The sequence below is a fragment of the Drosophila albomicans genome, chromosome 3, assembly GCF_009650485.2.
Source record: "Drosophila albomicans strain 15112-1751.03 chromosome 3, ASM965048v2, whole genome shotgun sequence".
NCBI classification, from domain to species: domain Eukaryota; kingdom Metazoa; phylum Arthropoda; class Insecta; order Diptera; family Drosophilidae; genus Drosophila; species Drosophila albomicans.
This window is the reverse complement of record NC_047629.2, coordinates 34,073,969-34,091,008: the sequence shown is the minus strand read 5'-3', so window position 1 is coordinate 34,091,008 and position 17,040 is coordinate 34,073,969. Positions and strand designations below refer to the sequence as shown.

The 17,040-nt window shown below is 36.2% G+C and overlaps 1 protein-coding gene across 5 annotated transcripts in view; it reads right to left on the bottom strand.

The window, feature by feature from the left end:
* Window positions 1-17,040, bottom strand: part of LOC117572729 (serine-rich adhesin for platelets) — a 156,854-nt gene that overhangs the window by 5,129 nt on the left and 134,685 nt on the right. Inside the window, exons 1-2 of one of the 5 annotated variants that reach the window (XM_052005650.1) lie at window positions 11,266-11,460; window positions 10,481-10,691 (exon numbers count right to left, since the gene is read on the bottom strand). The exons of 3 other annotated variants lie outside the window; for them this stretch is intronic. Coding sequence is in view for 1 of the 2 variants with exons in the window: in XM_052005647.1 (XP_051861607.1) it covers window positions 683-711 (29 nt within the window). In the remaining variant the exon portion in view is untranslated. Of the gene's footprint in view, window positions 1-588; window positions 712-10,480; window positions 10,692-11,265; window positions 11,461-17,040 lie in introns of those variants that run through there. One more of the 5 variants, XM_052005647.1, reaches the window with a different exon arrangement.

Below are 17,040 nucleotides of genomic sequence, written 5' to 3'. Positions count from 1 at the left end.
TTGATTTTAATTGATGGGAAACTGCAGAGAAGTAGTTAGATATGCAATAGATATATATATTCATCTCATTGCATACAAATTGAAGTAAAAATATTTAGAAATAATTGTTTGGTAAAACAAGGTAAACCATAATTTAAACAAAGCATAGAGAAATCGATAAACTTCAGAGGTATTGTTGACTCTGCTTTAGTTAGCAAATTAATAAAACAAGTTTATGAAAATAGAAAATTTAGAGACTGCAAATTAATATATAAATAATTATTTTAAAAGACAACTACAATTCGAAGAATTTATGTCGATTTATTCTAAGCAGCAAAAAAAGTTTGCAAGATTCAAATAAATCTGCTGAATTTAACTTTAAATTATTTGGGATTTTTATATAAATTACGACTTATAGAATTAATGAATATTATAGAAATAAAATAAAAATGTTATAACTTTTTTCGAATAACAAAACTAATAGAATGGAATTATTTGAATTGAAATTAAAATTCATAGAATTCTTTTGATCTTTAGAATAAAATAAAAATGACTTCAATTCCTTTAAATTATTAATGTAAATAATAGCTAAATCATAAAATAAAATGAAATTGAAAGGTAAGGTTGGATATTAGTCAAGAACATATCACAAAAGTGGTAAGGTTTTAGTTTGGTGTCAGCTGCACGTGTTTTATATTTTTGTTCAGAGGTAATATGAGTTGGAGTCGTAAGCTGTGCGGGAATTTGGCCAAAAGAATAAAGAGAGAAACATTTTAAATAACAATTTCGAAACGTTTGTGTCTATTAAGCCAAAGCGACAGTGCCTGGCATTAGACTAAACACTATAATTATTCGTGAGTCGAAAACGAAACTTAAAACTTTCGCCCAAAAATAAAGAGATACAAAAAACGCAAAAAGAAAAAAAAAGTCGCAGAAACAAAACAAAAACGAAGCTAAGCGAAACAGTTGCCATTAAACGTTAGCCCCCTCGAGAGCTTTTGAGCTGAGGCGAATCTTACGTATTGCCGGAATCTGAGAGAGCAATTAAAAACCGCAACAACAAATTGTTTGCGGTCGGTCTCCAGCCAAGTTGACAAAAATATCTCTAATAATAATAACAATAATACGCGCAATAATAAGTAGTTATCATAATACCCGAAGAGATGCCAAGATTAATACAAACAAAGGGCTTTGTTATTTTATATTTTTTACTATTATTGTTTTTTTTTTCTAAGCGTAAGAGCGAAAGTTTCGCCAATAAAGCGAAGAATCGTAGTAGAAAAGAGTTGACAGATTTTTGCATTGGGGTCAATCGTTATTGGGGGAGTTTTGTTTGTTTGTCTTTTTTCTTGAACCTACGTTGAACTCCGGCAGCTAATTTATGCCCCAAGTGGCTTTATTTCTTTTCATTTGTTTTGTTGTGGCACAACAAATCAAGTTTATGCGTCGATTTCTTTGTTTGGCATTAATTGAAATTAGATTTCGTCAAAATCAAAATAGATAAGCAGAGAAATTGACATGGAAATGGAAAAACACCCACATACCAAGCAAGTATCATAAAAAATATTTGCATATATAATTTTCAACCAAAAAGAACGCAAACATAAAAAACCAAAAGAATGCTGCGTGATTCTTTTCGTGCTCATGTTAATGAACTTTTGCGCATTAAATTGTTTAATCAAAAGTAGGGCCAAAATATCAGGTACAAAATACACGTTCCAGACGCATTTGCAAAAAAAGCATAAAAAACTGGCAATGTAATTTTGTGTTGTGTAAAGAAATCGTGGGGGCCTGACAAGGGCATTACTGAATGACAGACGAGTACGAGTTCTAGACCTAGAAGTGTTTGCCCATGTTTAAAGTGAAAGAGATGGATAGAGAGGGAAGACCTTCAGAGAGTGAGAATAAAAGTAAATAAAAGTTTCGTCAGCACTTCAATGAATTTATTACTCAGTATGTGCAATCGATAACGGAAGCCGAAATAAAAATTCGCTCATCGATTGGACATTATCTCATTCAACTATCAGAAATATATACTAAGTGCTTTACAAGATAAGTATGAGTAAGGAAAAAGTGATTCAGCAGCCGTGGACACAAAGTCTGCTTTATGAATGAAATGAATTGAATTGAGTGTATTTGTTCATAGCTTATGACACATCTCTGACGTTGGACTGTGAATTGTGTAAATTAAAGGTAAATTTGTGTATAATTAATAATTATGAAATAGCTGTAGGCGCCATCAATTTAATTTTTAATTTGTCGATTCTATCTGCTTAATTAATCAAATTAAAGGGTGGGGGGCATAGATTATTATTAGCTGAACTCCAGCGAACTCTAAACTCTCCGATCTCCAGATTCTCTTGGCGATTAATCTTGCCACGTCCCAAGTGTAACATGAGGCGCCCCTTGGTATTTAGCAAGTTGTTTTAGGCTCTTTGTTGAAATATGCATACTTTGTTTATAGTCGCTTGATTCTTATCTTGAAGATGTTTAATGTAGGCTTCAGTTTTGGACACCTGCCACCAAGAAAAATTAATAATTTGTTTGAGCTTTCGAGTCGAGTATTATTCACTCACCTTTATGGCAATTAAATAACACCAGGCCAACTTGAACTTTCAATCTTGGCAGCTAATAACTAAATCTTTTTTGGCCATTTGCGCAATCTTTGTTGGCCATTTTTTGTGTATTTCTATTTCTGTAGCTTTGGCAACCCGCTGTGGCAAGAAGTGGCTAGAATTAATTGTAATCTTCAGGGGATCGATCGATCGATGTGTGTGAGATGTGAAAGGTTAAGAAAGATCAATCGAAAAGCATTGACCAGAAGAGATTGTTACGTAAGCCAGAGAACAGAGTTGTTCGACGGGCACTTCAATTGACTTGAAGCAATTCTTGGTACTTTGGCAAAACGATCGAGCGTAGAATTCTTCAAAAAGTCTCAGCTTGAAAGCTCGAACCGTGGCATTTCCGTGCTCTCGAGTACATGCCAAAGTGTCGTCTTTAATTAGAAGCGAGTGAAACCAAAGCGAGCGGCAGGCAAAAGCTGAGTGCTAAACTCACTTGCCAAGTCACAATTCACAACTCGCACACAACTCACACAAACTGGCCAAGTGGGAACTGGGAACTTCAATGCCAAGTTCTTTGGAACTTGCTCGCATAACTGAACTCGACTCGACTCGACTTCAGTCGATTCGTCTCGACTCGCCAACGGGCTCTAATAACTTCCGCTGTTATCAACATGCAACTTCTGCTGCTGCATTGCATAAGTCGACTGCCTCTTTCTTCTATGGCAGCAGACAACACGGCAGCGCCACCTATTGCTGATAATTATAAATTACACACTGCCGACTTTTCCCACCACTGAATTTTCCACAACTCCCTGTTTGCCCACTCCGAAAAAATCCTGTAACAAATTGCTCGCATTTAGCGCACAAAATGCCACTTACATCTTACAACTTACAACACTGGGCGCAATTGCGCCCCTCTCTGCGATTCTCAGCATTCGAGCGCCCCTCTCAGCGATTCTCAAACAACGTGGGAAAATCGCATCTTTCGCGCTGCTTCTGCGTGCTGCTTTTACAGTACGAAAATAATTGAAATTAATATTTTCAGCGATTTCTTTAAAACATTTCATCGTTCGCATTTTACTTGTCGGCCTTCCTTTGACGTCGTCTCGTCCAAACATTGTAAAAACAAAAAACAACGAACAAAAAATGTGCGTAGATTGGTAGCCCGCACATTTTTCTACATGGATAGCATTCTGTGGCCACGTTACCGGGGGCCTCTTCGTGGTTTCTGATATTTTTTTTATACTTTTATTATTCTCTTTTTGTTTTTTTTTTTCGTTGTTCCCTCCTTTGCAATTTACTCAAGTGCGAAGCTGGAGCGAAACACTTTTAATATGCGTATTGTTCAATTTCAGCTAGAGAATACCACAATTTTTCTCCTCCTCATTTTAATTATTTTATTAAAGTCCCTCTGCAATTATTTAAAGTGTTTCGTTTCGAAATTTGTAGCTCCGTCTTGTATATTGCGGCCCTAAGGGGACGCAAAGCCATCTTTTGAAATCCGTATCATAATCTTAATACACTTTAATGAGCTCAAACTACATCCACATACGAGTGGCAAATTTGTATGCATTTTGTGTCATTGATTAATGATTCCATCGAGTTGATGATTGCCACGCATTACGTGTACTATGTCAAAAGGTATTTTCTTTTTCTTTTTGTTGCTGTTGTTGTTGTTGGTGTTGGTGTTTGTGTTATTTTCGGCTTCACCTTGGCAATCCACGTTGATCCCACAGTTTGCCATTTGTTTAATTATATTGTCGTAAGACAAGAAATAACAACCAGGCAATAACTCAGCTCAGCTCAGCTCAACTCGGTTATAAGCCAAAGAGTTTGCCTGGCCAAAAACGGAGCAAACAGCTGCTACAGTCTGAGAAACAGCCGGTTTATTATGCAAAAAACTTAAACGAGAACTTTTGGCATGAAGTCGCATCAGTTATGCTCTATAATAAGAACAGGAATTGATGGCAGTTGAAAATTTGAAAGTCGAGGTGGAAATAATGAATACTGAACAAATCTGTAAACTAATAAAATGCTCAAATTGTGAAGGTAATGCAAAATAAACTAACTTCATTAAAAAAAAAAAACAGAAAAAAAAAAATAAAATTAAATTGAATATTGTCAAAAAATAGACAAATTTTTTTGCGGCGTTTACAAATTGCAAATAAATATAACAACATTAAAATAATTATAAAAAAATAAATCATACAGTAAAAGTTAGCTTCAATCTTGTATACCTTTTTCTCATTTTTACATATGGCAAATAAAAAATGAAATAAAAATAATGATTTAAGCTAATTAAGCTCACAATAGCAGTACTATATGTATTGAATCTTTTGGATCTTTTAGCCATGCTCATATATGACAAACAAGAATTATAAATAAATGAATATAATAAAAGATTTAATCAAACTAAGTTCTCATATCAAGATGTAAACTTCAAGGAAATATTTTCAACATTTTTTTAAAGCCTAGTCTTCCATACTCTTCACCTTTTATAAAATGTTGCAGAGTATTTTATACAAAAAAATTCCAGAGCATTTCTTTTATTTAATAAAAGCAACACGGAGAGAATAAGAGAACCGGCAGCAACAACAACAACAATAACAACCGAGTCAGAAACCGCTGCTTAAACCGACTTCTTGGCGGGGGCAACAAAATTCTTTTGCTTCTCTTTCTCTTTCTGTCTGTCTGTTGCTGTCTTTGTCTAGCAGTTGTGTGTTGCACGCTGCCCGTTTTGCATTTAATGTGTCATGCAACGCTGCATAGCGGACGCTGCCGTTGCTGATGTTGCATATGTTGCAGTTGCAACTTCTGTTGCTGCTGCTGCTGCCGCTGTTATGTGGCAAGCGCCAAGTGTTGCAAACAATGCGATGAGCAGCAAAAAGGGCGAGGGGGGGCAGCCGACAAAAAGGGTAGCTGGAAAAACTGCTTATGCATATGGCGAGGAAAATGTGTTGCCAAGAAAAATGTGCGCTTAAATTGCAGCTGAGGAAGAGAGAGAGAGAGAGAGTGAGAGTGAAAGAGGGGAGAACTGAAGTGAAGTGTGTGCCGTTGCATAAATATCGAGCTAAAGTGCCAGTCCAACTGGGACTCGATCAGGGGAGGAGTGAGGAATGAGGGGAGAGGGGAGCAGCAGCTGCTGCCACACACGTTGAAAACACACGCACCCGGCGGCTTTCGGCGACTTGACTTAAACGCATTTTTGCCATTGGCAAAGGCCAACACCAAGGCTGATGGAGGAAGGAAGCAAAGGAAGCAAGGGAGGGTAAGGTAAGCGCGTTAAGCGCGCTGTGAATTATTCGTAAGATAGTCTCAGAAAAGGCAGTCAGAAAGGCAGGTGAGCAGGCAGAGAGCGAGAGAGAGAACATTTCAGTGCTATTTACGAGGCAATTTGGCCAAAGGAATATTACAGAATGTCTACTAACAAATTTATGTTGAGCTTTGCGTTTCTTTATTATTGTTTTCGTCTTTTTCATAAGCAGGAAACTCTCACTCGACCGAAAAAAAAACTAAAGCAAAATCAAAGTAAAATTCAGTTTTTCCCGCAGATGAAGAAAAAATAATACTAGTATTTCAGAAGAATTACGATGCCATCTCAAAAACCAAAAAAAAAAAAAAAATGTGCATTGTTCATAAATTATAGTGGCAGCTTCATAGTTTCATCGTTTGTTTATCATTATCAACATTTTGTTTTCGTACAACAACAGAAAAAAAGCAAATAAATCTTTGGGGCGGCATATAAAACTCTGTCACGGACTGAACGCAATTTAAATAAAAAATAACAAAATAAAAAAGAAGCAGAAACTAATTAAAATAATACCAAGAAATTACGGAAGCAAACTAATTGGAGAGAAGAAGCTGCAGAGAGTCTTAAAGTGTGACATTTGTGGAGCTCAACTGAAATGAACTGAAGCTGAAAGCTTCAACTTATATAACATGCGGATTGCTTTTAATGTTGCGCCACAGTTGATAATGATGCTGCGGCGATCATCATCATCATCATCGTCATCCACATTGCGATGTTGATGGGTTTTAATAACCCCACGAGAAGTTAAATGAATTGAAATGGAATGCTTTGAATATGTCGAGAACCGTAGCAAAACTCAGAAGTCACAGAAGTCGGCAGCAAGAACTTTGATCTGACCATTGAAGAAGCGTTGAGACGTTGAGTTGTTGCCTCAGGTTGCAAACTATTTGCCAACTTTTGTATTTGTATTTGTATTTGTGTTGTGTGTGTGTATTTTTGGTATTCCAAATATTGGACATTTAATTGCATGGCAATCGAACAATTAAATGAGAGAACATGGCTTAATTACTCTCTTTCTCTCACTCACTTGTGATTCTCATGTGTTGAAAAAAGGCGTAACTGGCGAGGAGTAGGAGGAGAAGGAATGAGGACTGTCTAGAAGCCATTGGGGAGCACGCTTCGTTGCATCGTTTAAGTGCCTCGACCATCGACAAAAAAATAAAGAAGAAGGTTCAAAACTATTAAGTGCTGCTCTGTATACCCTGTAAGTGTCCGCTGCCAGCGGGTATAACTGTTACTCAACACAAACAATTAACCTTTGCAAATAATTGTAATAAATGAGAGCAATTTTAGTCGCATTCTTTACAGGGTATCTGCATTGTTAATCTTCCATGCTCGAGGCATAGAAAAATGCACTCAATTGTAGCATGATTCTTAGTTTTTCTCTTCTTTTTTAGATCGGAGCAGGAACCGCCACCTGTGACTGGGGTGTGATCTTTATCGAGGCACAGCTGGCACTTCAAGTTCATTTTAGTTCACTTGGGTTCTTCTGCGTTTTTTTTTAACCTTCTTCTACTCTTTTTTGGTTTTCTTATTTGGTTCTGTCATTGTTTTCCATGGGGATTTCCATTTGACTGACTTTTGTAGCGTTTCATTTACCTACAGTAGCCGGTTCGGAATCTTTATTTTCTCTCTAGTATTTTTTCTGTTTTTTTTTTTTTTTTTTTGGCTCTCGGCAAAGCTACATTGTGTTTTCTTATCAATTAAAGCGTGACCTTTGTTGTGGTTTATCTGAGGGAATTAGTTCGGCCAGGCAGGTCGGCTGCTTTATGGTCTAATTAGTTGGAGAAACCTCTGAAGGTTCATTATGACTGCCGAGAAATATAATAACAATAAAAGTAAAGAAAGAAATCATCATGCACAAAAAAAAAAGATAGAAAACTCGTTCGGCGATGACATCAAGTTAATGTTTCCATCACTTTCAGCGTCTATCGTAAAAGAGTTAAGAGTATCTGATGATAAATCACACCCTATCAGAGCCGTAAATATCAATTTTAGCACCGTGACAAAGGCAATTAGGTAATCATTGACTCCCAATGCACATAAATAGCTATGAAGTACTCGACCTCTAATATTTTATAATATGTAAGCACTAAAAGGCATTTTCTATCTAAAGCCCAATTCACGTAAGTTGACCAATAAATATGCTTTATTACACGTATTTGCTTTTTATTATTATTGCCCCGTATTATTATTAACAATTTGTTGTAATGCTCGACAAATACGTGTACAAGTTCGAGTTCCACAATTGCACCTGTCAACAAGTGTCTCAGAGAAACAGAGACAGAAAAAGAAAAACGCTTCGCTTCGATTTAAACAAGTGTCAGTTTGGGCCATGGCTTTGTAATAAGAGCCAACTTGTCATTAACAATCGACAATGGGGCGAATGGGGAAGTAATAACACAACAACAAGCATTCGAATTGCTTTCAAAACAATATCGAAATTATATTACGAACAAAACGAAACAGATCATAAGTTCGCACGAAGGTTAATTGGAAAATCTTATTACAATAAGTCGGAAATTTTCAGGTGGTAATTCCCAACGAACCAAAGAGAACAGAACTGACGAGAACAGAATCCAGACTGCGTTTGCTGATCTTTTGTGATCTTTTTCGATTACACGACTCTCAATTATCAGTGAGGACAACTTGTCGCAATTTTGCTCATTAAGTAAATTATACGTTTTCACTTTGAAGTCACACCGCACACCGTCACACACGACCCTCTGAAGATCCGTTACGATACGATCCTGAAACTCTTTAAAAATGCCAAACACAAAATGCTCCAAAATAAAACAAAGTACACACAAGTAAATGAAGGAAGGTGACTTCGTTTCTGTGGCTCTTATAAAAACAATTTCAATTGGTTTGCGTTTTGGGTCTTTGGTATTTCCCGACCTCCACCTCTTCCATCCATTGAAGACACATGCAAGCTCTCTTCTCCTCTTCGGCCCTTTTTAACCGAATTCTTTTTTAATGCGAAGCGCGCAATTTTCGTTGACATTTGCAAATTCTTGTCACAAACGCGAAAACAAAAAAATACATATATACATATATATATATAAAACAAAAACGAATCATAAAAAATGTATTTCGTTTTTGTTATTCGTTTGCTTTTGATTTCGAGCGAATTTCAACTATTTTGTTGCTGCGGCCTCTTTTTTTTTTTTTGTGTGCGACCGCTGGAGTTGCATTTAAAAAACCCCTTCCCCTTGTGTGTGTCGTGACAATTTGTGCAAAATTTAATGCAAATATTTGAATGAAAGCAAACTTAAGACTGACTGACGACTGTCGGGGGACTGAAACTGGCGACTGGGGGCTAAGTAGGTAAATGTTTATGGTGCGTTTTATTTTGTTACGACTGCATTTAACAGCAAAATCAAAAACTTGGTGACTGTCCAAATTGTGTGGCAAGCAAGTGAATGAAGAGAGCGAAAGATGCGGAGCCACATACTTAATAATACTTGCGACGAGTGTGCCGAGATGTATGTTAATTCCCTGCCACCAAATGAAAGTAGTTCAATTTTAGACACAGACAAATGTTTGCCAATGGCATACAAATTTTTCAGCTCTTTGTCAAACTTGCTCTCGCTCGAATAGAAAAGAAAAGAACTTGCGAATTGTAGTTGAGTGTGAGTGAGTGAATGAGTGAGTGAGTGTCTTGTGTGTGTCTCTATGGAAATGTGTCACAAAAATGAGTGTTTGAGGAGCTGTCCCCACCTAATGATCTACAGAGTGACAAGGCGTATTTTACGACACGGAAAGTGCGAAAGGTTGCTTGTCATCAGGCGTGAGCTAAAGTAGGCTAAAGATTAAGGAAATGCCACAGAGGAAGTCAGTGGAGCAACAATGAAAATGAGGCAGACGGCTCACCGACTATTGTCACTATTTATTATGATTGCAGGGATACTAACAATGCGATGAATTGAAACTATTTTCGTACTAATGACTTTAAAGAAAGCTCCCAAAGTGTTTGCAACTAGATTATAACAATACTGCTTTCATTCAATTATTTTTTGAACAACGTTGTAGTATTTGTATAATTGTATTTGGAGTGTTTCAAATTCGAATAAATGTGATATTTGACATTTAAATCAACTTTGCTTTTGGTAATAAAAATTTACGATTTGTTTAGAAACCAGTTTAAAATTCGAAAAACACATTCAACTAGAATTTGGAAATATTTTAAATTCTTTTAAGTTGGGCAAATTATATCAGCAATTTACTTTTAACTTTCATATTAGATACATTTTTGGGTTAAAATCATTTAAATTGATTTAGTTTAAACAGCATTTCAGGAAACTTAAAGTTTATTTGATTGATTTTTGCTTTATGTTTGGAAATAGTATAAGTTCTGCCTAGTTTAGATGTATTACATTATATTATGTTTAATTTTTAAAAATTTCAACAACATAGATGCAATTGTAAATGGTATCTCAGCATCTTTAAAGCTTTTTCTTTAACTTTTTACTTGCAATTAATAATATTGAAAAACTGTTTTAGTGTCGTAAATTCTATGAAATAGTTATTTTCCTTTTTTAAATAAATTTCAATTACACTGTTTTTCGATTAAGTCGCTTTTCAGCAACTTTAAAGCTTATTTCTCCCATTTCAACGACTTACGTACCTTTTTAAAACTTTTTGCTTTGGGTATGGGACTTTCCTTTATGGGCAAATTTCACAGCCATTATTTGTACATTATTAAACATATGTTTAATTGTTGCGTGAAAATATTTAAACAGTTTGGTTTTCGTTTGCACTTAAGGGTTTTGTTTTGTTTTTTTATTATTTTTGTTTGGTTTTTGTGTTTCGTTGGTTGTCGAATAAACTGTTTCTCTCTGTTGACGGTGGCGAAACGGTTATCGAAATTAGCATAATTATTGGTTATTTTTAATTATTGCATTAAGTATATTTTGAGAAATTTCACTTTCTTTGCGCGAGCGAGGCATTAGCAATAATCAAAGATAGACAGAGAGAGGGAGAGTGTTGCCAACCATTTGCGAATGCAACAGCAATTATGAATTGTTGCGCTCGAATGCGCCGCAAAAGCTTAACGGAAATGGATGTGAACAAATGAAAAGCCGAAAATACAACAAATAGAAAAAAAAAACAATAATCACAATAATAATAATGTTTGCTAATTGTTAATTGCAATTAGTTTAACACCGATTTCAATATTTGCTTTATTACATTACTTGTACACTAATTAAGCAGTTAGCATGATGATGATGATGAAATTTGCAAACGTGAATGAACTTGCCAGCGAACGTTAACGTGAATGAATGTGCTAAGCAACTCGCAACTCGCAATTCGCAAATGGCAAATGGCAAACAAATAACAAAAGCACTGTTACAGTTACAGTGAGTTCACTCAGTTTATAGACGACGACGACATGCAAAAAAGAACACTAACTTCACGGTCAGACTGCAGGCGAACGACGCGTTCACACACGCAGACACTTTACAGGGTGTGTGTGTGTGTGTGTGTGTGTGAATGTGGGGGAGAGCGAACGAACGCGAACGTGGAGGAGAGTCAAAGTCAAGTTTACAGTTAAGACTTGTGTGCGCGCCGCTTACACGTTGTGGCCGCAACGAGCGCCGAAAGATAACTGAATGTGCTGCCGGTAAGCACGATACGTCTGCGCAGGCGAATTCGACTCGAACTTGCTTGACGACCAGCTGAGCGCGACTGCGGAGAGCGCGCTGCCAACTGCGACTGCAGCAGCGACTGCGACGCTCGGCGCTTGCAATTCTTTTGGCTTTGGCTTTTAATTGTCTTGGCGTCGCGTTGCGTTGCGTCGCCTTATTGATCATTATCTCTCAGCTGCTCAACTTCATTATGAGCAGCATGTGGCGATCGCGCTCTCTGACTCCCAACTCCATGTGTCAGAGTGTATGCGTGTGAGTTTCTGTGTGTGTTTGAGCTTGTGATCGCATTACAACAAGCTGATGACAAATTCATGATAAGCGCTGGAAAAATCTCTCACTGAGCATTAAATTATTTAATTTACCTAATGAAAATGCCGATTGATATCGATTGAACTTTGTACTCTGCAGCGTAGCAGTAAACAATTTTCTCAATTTGCGGCATTACAAAGTGTGAATAGGAATTTCTCGGGTAACATTTCTTCAAATGTGTCACAAACAATAATATTTGCATTTCATTTTATTTGCCTTTGTTTATTATTTAAATGAATTTACGACTATAATGTATACTATATATACATATATTGGAACTTATTACTAAGCGTTGTAACACCCAATGCTCAATTGCTTTGTTTGCTTTCATTGGAATTTTACAGCAATTATCGTAAATAACACTATAAATACGAATATGACATATATTTTCAGTGATCGCGGTTTCTTTAGTTCTCGCATTCAACCTTGGAACAGTTCGTCTTGGGTTCGTTTCACATCACTGAGAGATAACCCCATAAACTTTTGCCCAAAACAATTGGCAATTCTTGTGGTCATGAAATTCTAGATATTGTTTAAATTGGTGATCGAAAACCGAAATAAAACGCAAAAAGCACAAAATGTGCGATGTACTCGCCACTTGAGGGGAGAAGGGGGGGTAAAGAAGTGAGGTGGCATCTCAATGGTGTTTCGGCCACGCTCCACGCTTTGGGCTTAGTAATTTTTAATTTGATGATTAATCGATAAGCGACAGCCCCATCGGGCCATTGTACCAAGAGAGAGAGAGAGCAAGAGAAGAGATCGAAACGAAACGGATCGGAGATTGCATGTGATTAGAATTTGTAATAAGCCAAAGCGCGCTTGGCGAGCACCCAAAAAGCTCAATCCGAGTCTTTCATTCGTTTTATTCTCAGCACGCTCTCTGGGGGTATTTGCCAGATAAAGATCTAACCGTGATTGGCCCCGATCAACTGCTGCTGCCTGTGGATGCTGTGTTTTTTTCTTCTGTTATTTTGGTTAAAATTCCCAAAAACCAAAAAAGAAATAAAAAAAAAAACAACACCCGCAACATGATAATGATGGAAAAACCGAAAGTGCATTAAGATGAGTACACAATATTTTTGTTGTTGTTGGGATTTTTCAGCTTTCACTTCCCATTTCCATTGTCTAGAATTTGTTATAAAGTGATTTGTATAAACATTGCATAATCTTGTCGAGATTCACGACCTTTGGGCAATTATCATACAACTTTCTTTGCTTCTGCGCAACTTTCACACACAGAACACAAATAAAAAACACTTTCCCAAAAACAGAATTTTTGGGGATTGGGGGAATGGAAATAATGTAGGCAAATGGAAGTTCCATTTTAGTTTGTCATTTATCAAAGCAGAGGTTCTCCCTCCATCCCCGCAAACGTCTCTCTGCTCATCGTGATGAGTTATGTTTTTCATTTGATTTTCTGATTGACAGATGCGACCCCAAAGCGTTTGTAATGGATACCAAATGTCTGCTGCCTGCTGCCCCCATAAGTTTTGGCTTAGTTTCGGATACGGTTTCGGTTTCGGTTTTGTGTATAATCGTGATAGATATGTAAATATGTTTTGGCAAATGCAAAACAGCTGCACATTAAAATGTGCCAGCAAAGTGCGAATAGTTTTCATTAAAAGTCACAGACCTTGGGCCACTTGAGAGGCAACAGACTCTGTACCCATTACTATCCCCATAAACTATCCCATTCCCGACGCGATCGCACTTCGAACATCATCAACATACAATATTGTAGATCCCATTCCATTCCATTCAATTTCATTTCAGACAATCAACAGCAAAATCTCTTGGTTCCTCTAGCTCATGTCGTGCGTCACTTGGCAAAACAAATCAATCAAAGGCAGCTGCAGGAGGGCTTGCAAATTGCACATAGCGTATAAAACACGCCCCACACGATGATACCGATGATGTTTCACTTCTCCTCTCTCCCCAGTCTTCCTCTCCTCTTCGATAGCGAACAAATTGCGACAGAAGCTGCGGCGCCAGCATCGACGCCAAAATGCAAATTGCGGCAAAACTTTAAAGGCAAATTATTTGACATGTGACATTATGCGAGAATTTCCTCCCTTGGGGTCCGTGAAACTAGCAATACCAATAGATCCCATTTGCATTTTACATTAGCGGCAGGCTGTTTACATTATCACACTGTGTTTGCCAGGAATCTAAAATATGCTCTCTCTTTATACTTTTATTTTATCCGGCTCTTGGCATTTGATTAATCCTTGTAGTTTTAGATATGGAATTTAATTCCTTTTATAAAAATGAATATTTTTGTAAAAACCTTTTTACCCATATATTAAATTGTGTTCCTTGGATTGTTTTTAATTAGTTTCATTAATTATAAGTAAAAGAGTCCTAATCAAACCTTACTTTTTATTATGAAATGTAAAAATATTTCTGCAAAAATAATATGCATTTTTAAAAGGTTCTATAAATGGAATTCTATAATATTCACATATTTATATTCTCTCTTTAATTTAATATTGAAATCGATAACTTTTAATTATAAAATTAATTTCCATTCTGTTGATATTCTAAGTAGCTTTCTTCCTTAGGTATTCCATCTTAAACATACTTGTAATAGCAAATAAGTTTTCTATCATCAAATAATTTCTTTTTTTTTTTATTAATAATCAAATTCATAAATCTATGATGAACTCTTTGTTTTTCTGCAATGAAACATTCTTATATTCATATTAATAAATAATTAATAGTTAAACCTATGTAAGGATTGACTATTTTTATTTTTGTTTGGTAATTTCATTTAATAGTTAAACCTATGTAAGGATTGACTATTTTTATTTTTGTTTGGTAATTTCATTTAATCGCTTTCTTAATTTTTTCTTTTCTTTGGTTTTATTAAGACCAAAGTAGATCAACAAGTTGTCATAGATAGTGTATATTAAATTCGGATTGCTGTCGCTTGAGTTTTGGTCATACACCTCGCCAATTGGCGGCAGGCAATCAAAGGCTGTCAATTGATAAGCGCAATTGTTATTGAGCTGGTGCCTTGATTTCACAGGACAGTCAAATGACAAAGTTCAATGTGTCGATGTATCTAAATTTGCATGTGTATCTGTGTGTGTGTGTTGGAGTGGAGTGGAGTGTGTTGCATGCCACGGCGAGAGCAAAGTTATGATAGCTCCAAAATGGAGCTCACAATGCTCACATTAACCCCACAATGGAGCATGTTGCACTTGACAGTTGCATTTGTTGTGGTCGCCGAGGGAATTTATGGTTTTGATATTTGAATAAAACAGCCAAAAGCAGCCATAAAAGGCTGCCAGCTTTGGCCTAAACTAGCCAAACTAAATGGCCAATCACTTGACCGCGCTCTGTCGGCTCATTAAAAGACTTTTTTCTGTTTTTCTGTTACGTTTTTTTTTTCTTCTGTTGTTGGCCAAATTATGAGCCGACCGCACAACTCAATTTTTTTTTTTTTTTTTGTATATCGTTCGTTTGGTTTAGGCCACCTTTTGCTTGGCTTGTTAGCGTAATTTGTTTCTCTCTTCTGGCGGTTCTTTTTGGCGCTTTTAGCGTGTTTATTAATTACAATTTGATTCAACACGTTTTGGCTTTTTAATCCGCCAAATCAGCCAACCAAAAAGGGGGCGTTACAATTTGGTTTTTCATGAGGTTCTTTTTTTGGTGGCCAAGAAAAAGACAATCGAATGGAATTCTTTTATAAGTACACACGATAATCACATAACTTGTAGTTATGTGTAGAGGGCGAAAGCTCAAACATAAACATAAATAAAAATGTGTTAAACCCATTAAAACTGTCAATTTGTGTTCGCAAGAATGAATTGAATAAATTTCAAATAGTTAATGCGAATTATACGCGGGGCGTACCGTAAACTCTACATAAAACAAACATAAAAAAAATATCAAAATAATAATAAATAAATAGCCACAGAGTGAGTGGGGGAGAGAGAGCGAAAGAGACGGTCGATGGTTAGACAAGCTAACGATCATAAATTTCAATCAGCTGGCCAACTAAAAAACCATTAAAAAATATATTTTATAAAATGCATAAAAATTCAATTTCTGGCCCAGCGAGCACTCACTATATTTCTGGCCTAAAGCAAACGCGGCCCAAAACAACAATTGGCTAGTACAAATAATGCACAATAAACATAAATTAGCAATGCCATTTTCTTGTGTTTTAATGCCCTGGGATCTATGATTGAGCAAGTGGGGTTGAAGCGACTAAAGACTTTATATGTAACAGACGGTATAGGGATTCTTTATGCACTACAAACAAATAGTTATAAAGATTCATTATAACCAATATTATACAATTTGTGAATCTCGAAGTTCATTGGAAAATACTTTGAATGAATTTATTTAAAGTTAAGATCACGTAAAAACATTGAGAATTTAGTTATTCTTAAAGTTTATTAGTTGGTATATCGAATCCATTTCTTTTAAGTTAAGATTTCGAATAAGCATTAGAATGTAATGAAACTTAAATGTTTATTAAAGTATACATTTGTTTTTCTGATTTATTTTTATTAAGATCATGAATACACACTAGGAGTTTCATTAATCTTTGAGTTTATTTGAGATATATCCGATGAATTTTTTTTGGGAATGAAGTACATTCTACAGTTTTTAAAATGTTTGGAAATATTTAACTTTCCATATCTTTGTTTTTAATACTAATTTTTTTTAATGAAATCACATTTAAATCATTGTTTTAAAGAAGTAATTTACAACACTTCTACAGGGTATCTTTATGTGCCCCTCTTTTCCACCCTGTTCGCTAACATATTCTTTAAATGAATTAAATTGGGCTCGTTATGGCCAAGTGACCTTTGTTAGCTGGTAAATAATACCTATAGCATAATACCCGAAGACTTTACATTACAAATTGGCAATTGCCAATTGGACATTCGTTTGACAGTCGCCGATTTGGCCAAGTTCACATGGCCAACACATTGTATCCGATTTCGATGTCGATTTCGCGAAATACAACTGATGTCGATATAGAGTCGATGTCGATGTTGAAGTCGACTCCTAGTTCATGCATTAGAAAGTACAGCCAGATTTGAATTGGGGCGTGCCTGGGGACGACGACGACGTCGATGTCGATGGCGACGATGGCGAAGACACACCTTATAAGTAGAGTGGAGGGGCTCATAATGAGATTTGTTGCCATATCTAAAACAATTGTCAGTGTGCTGAAAGGGGCGTGAAAATTGCAGGGCCTTTAGATACCACA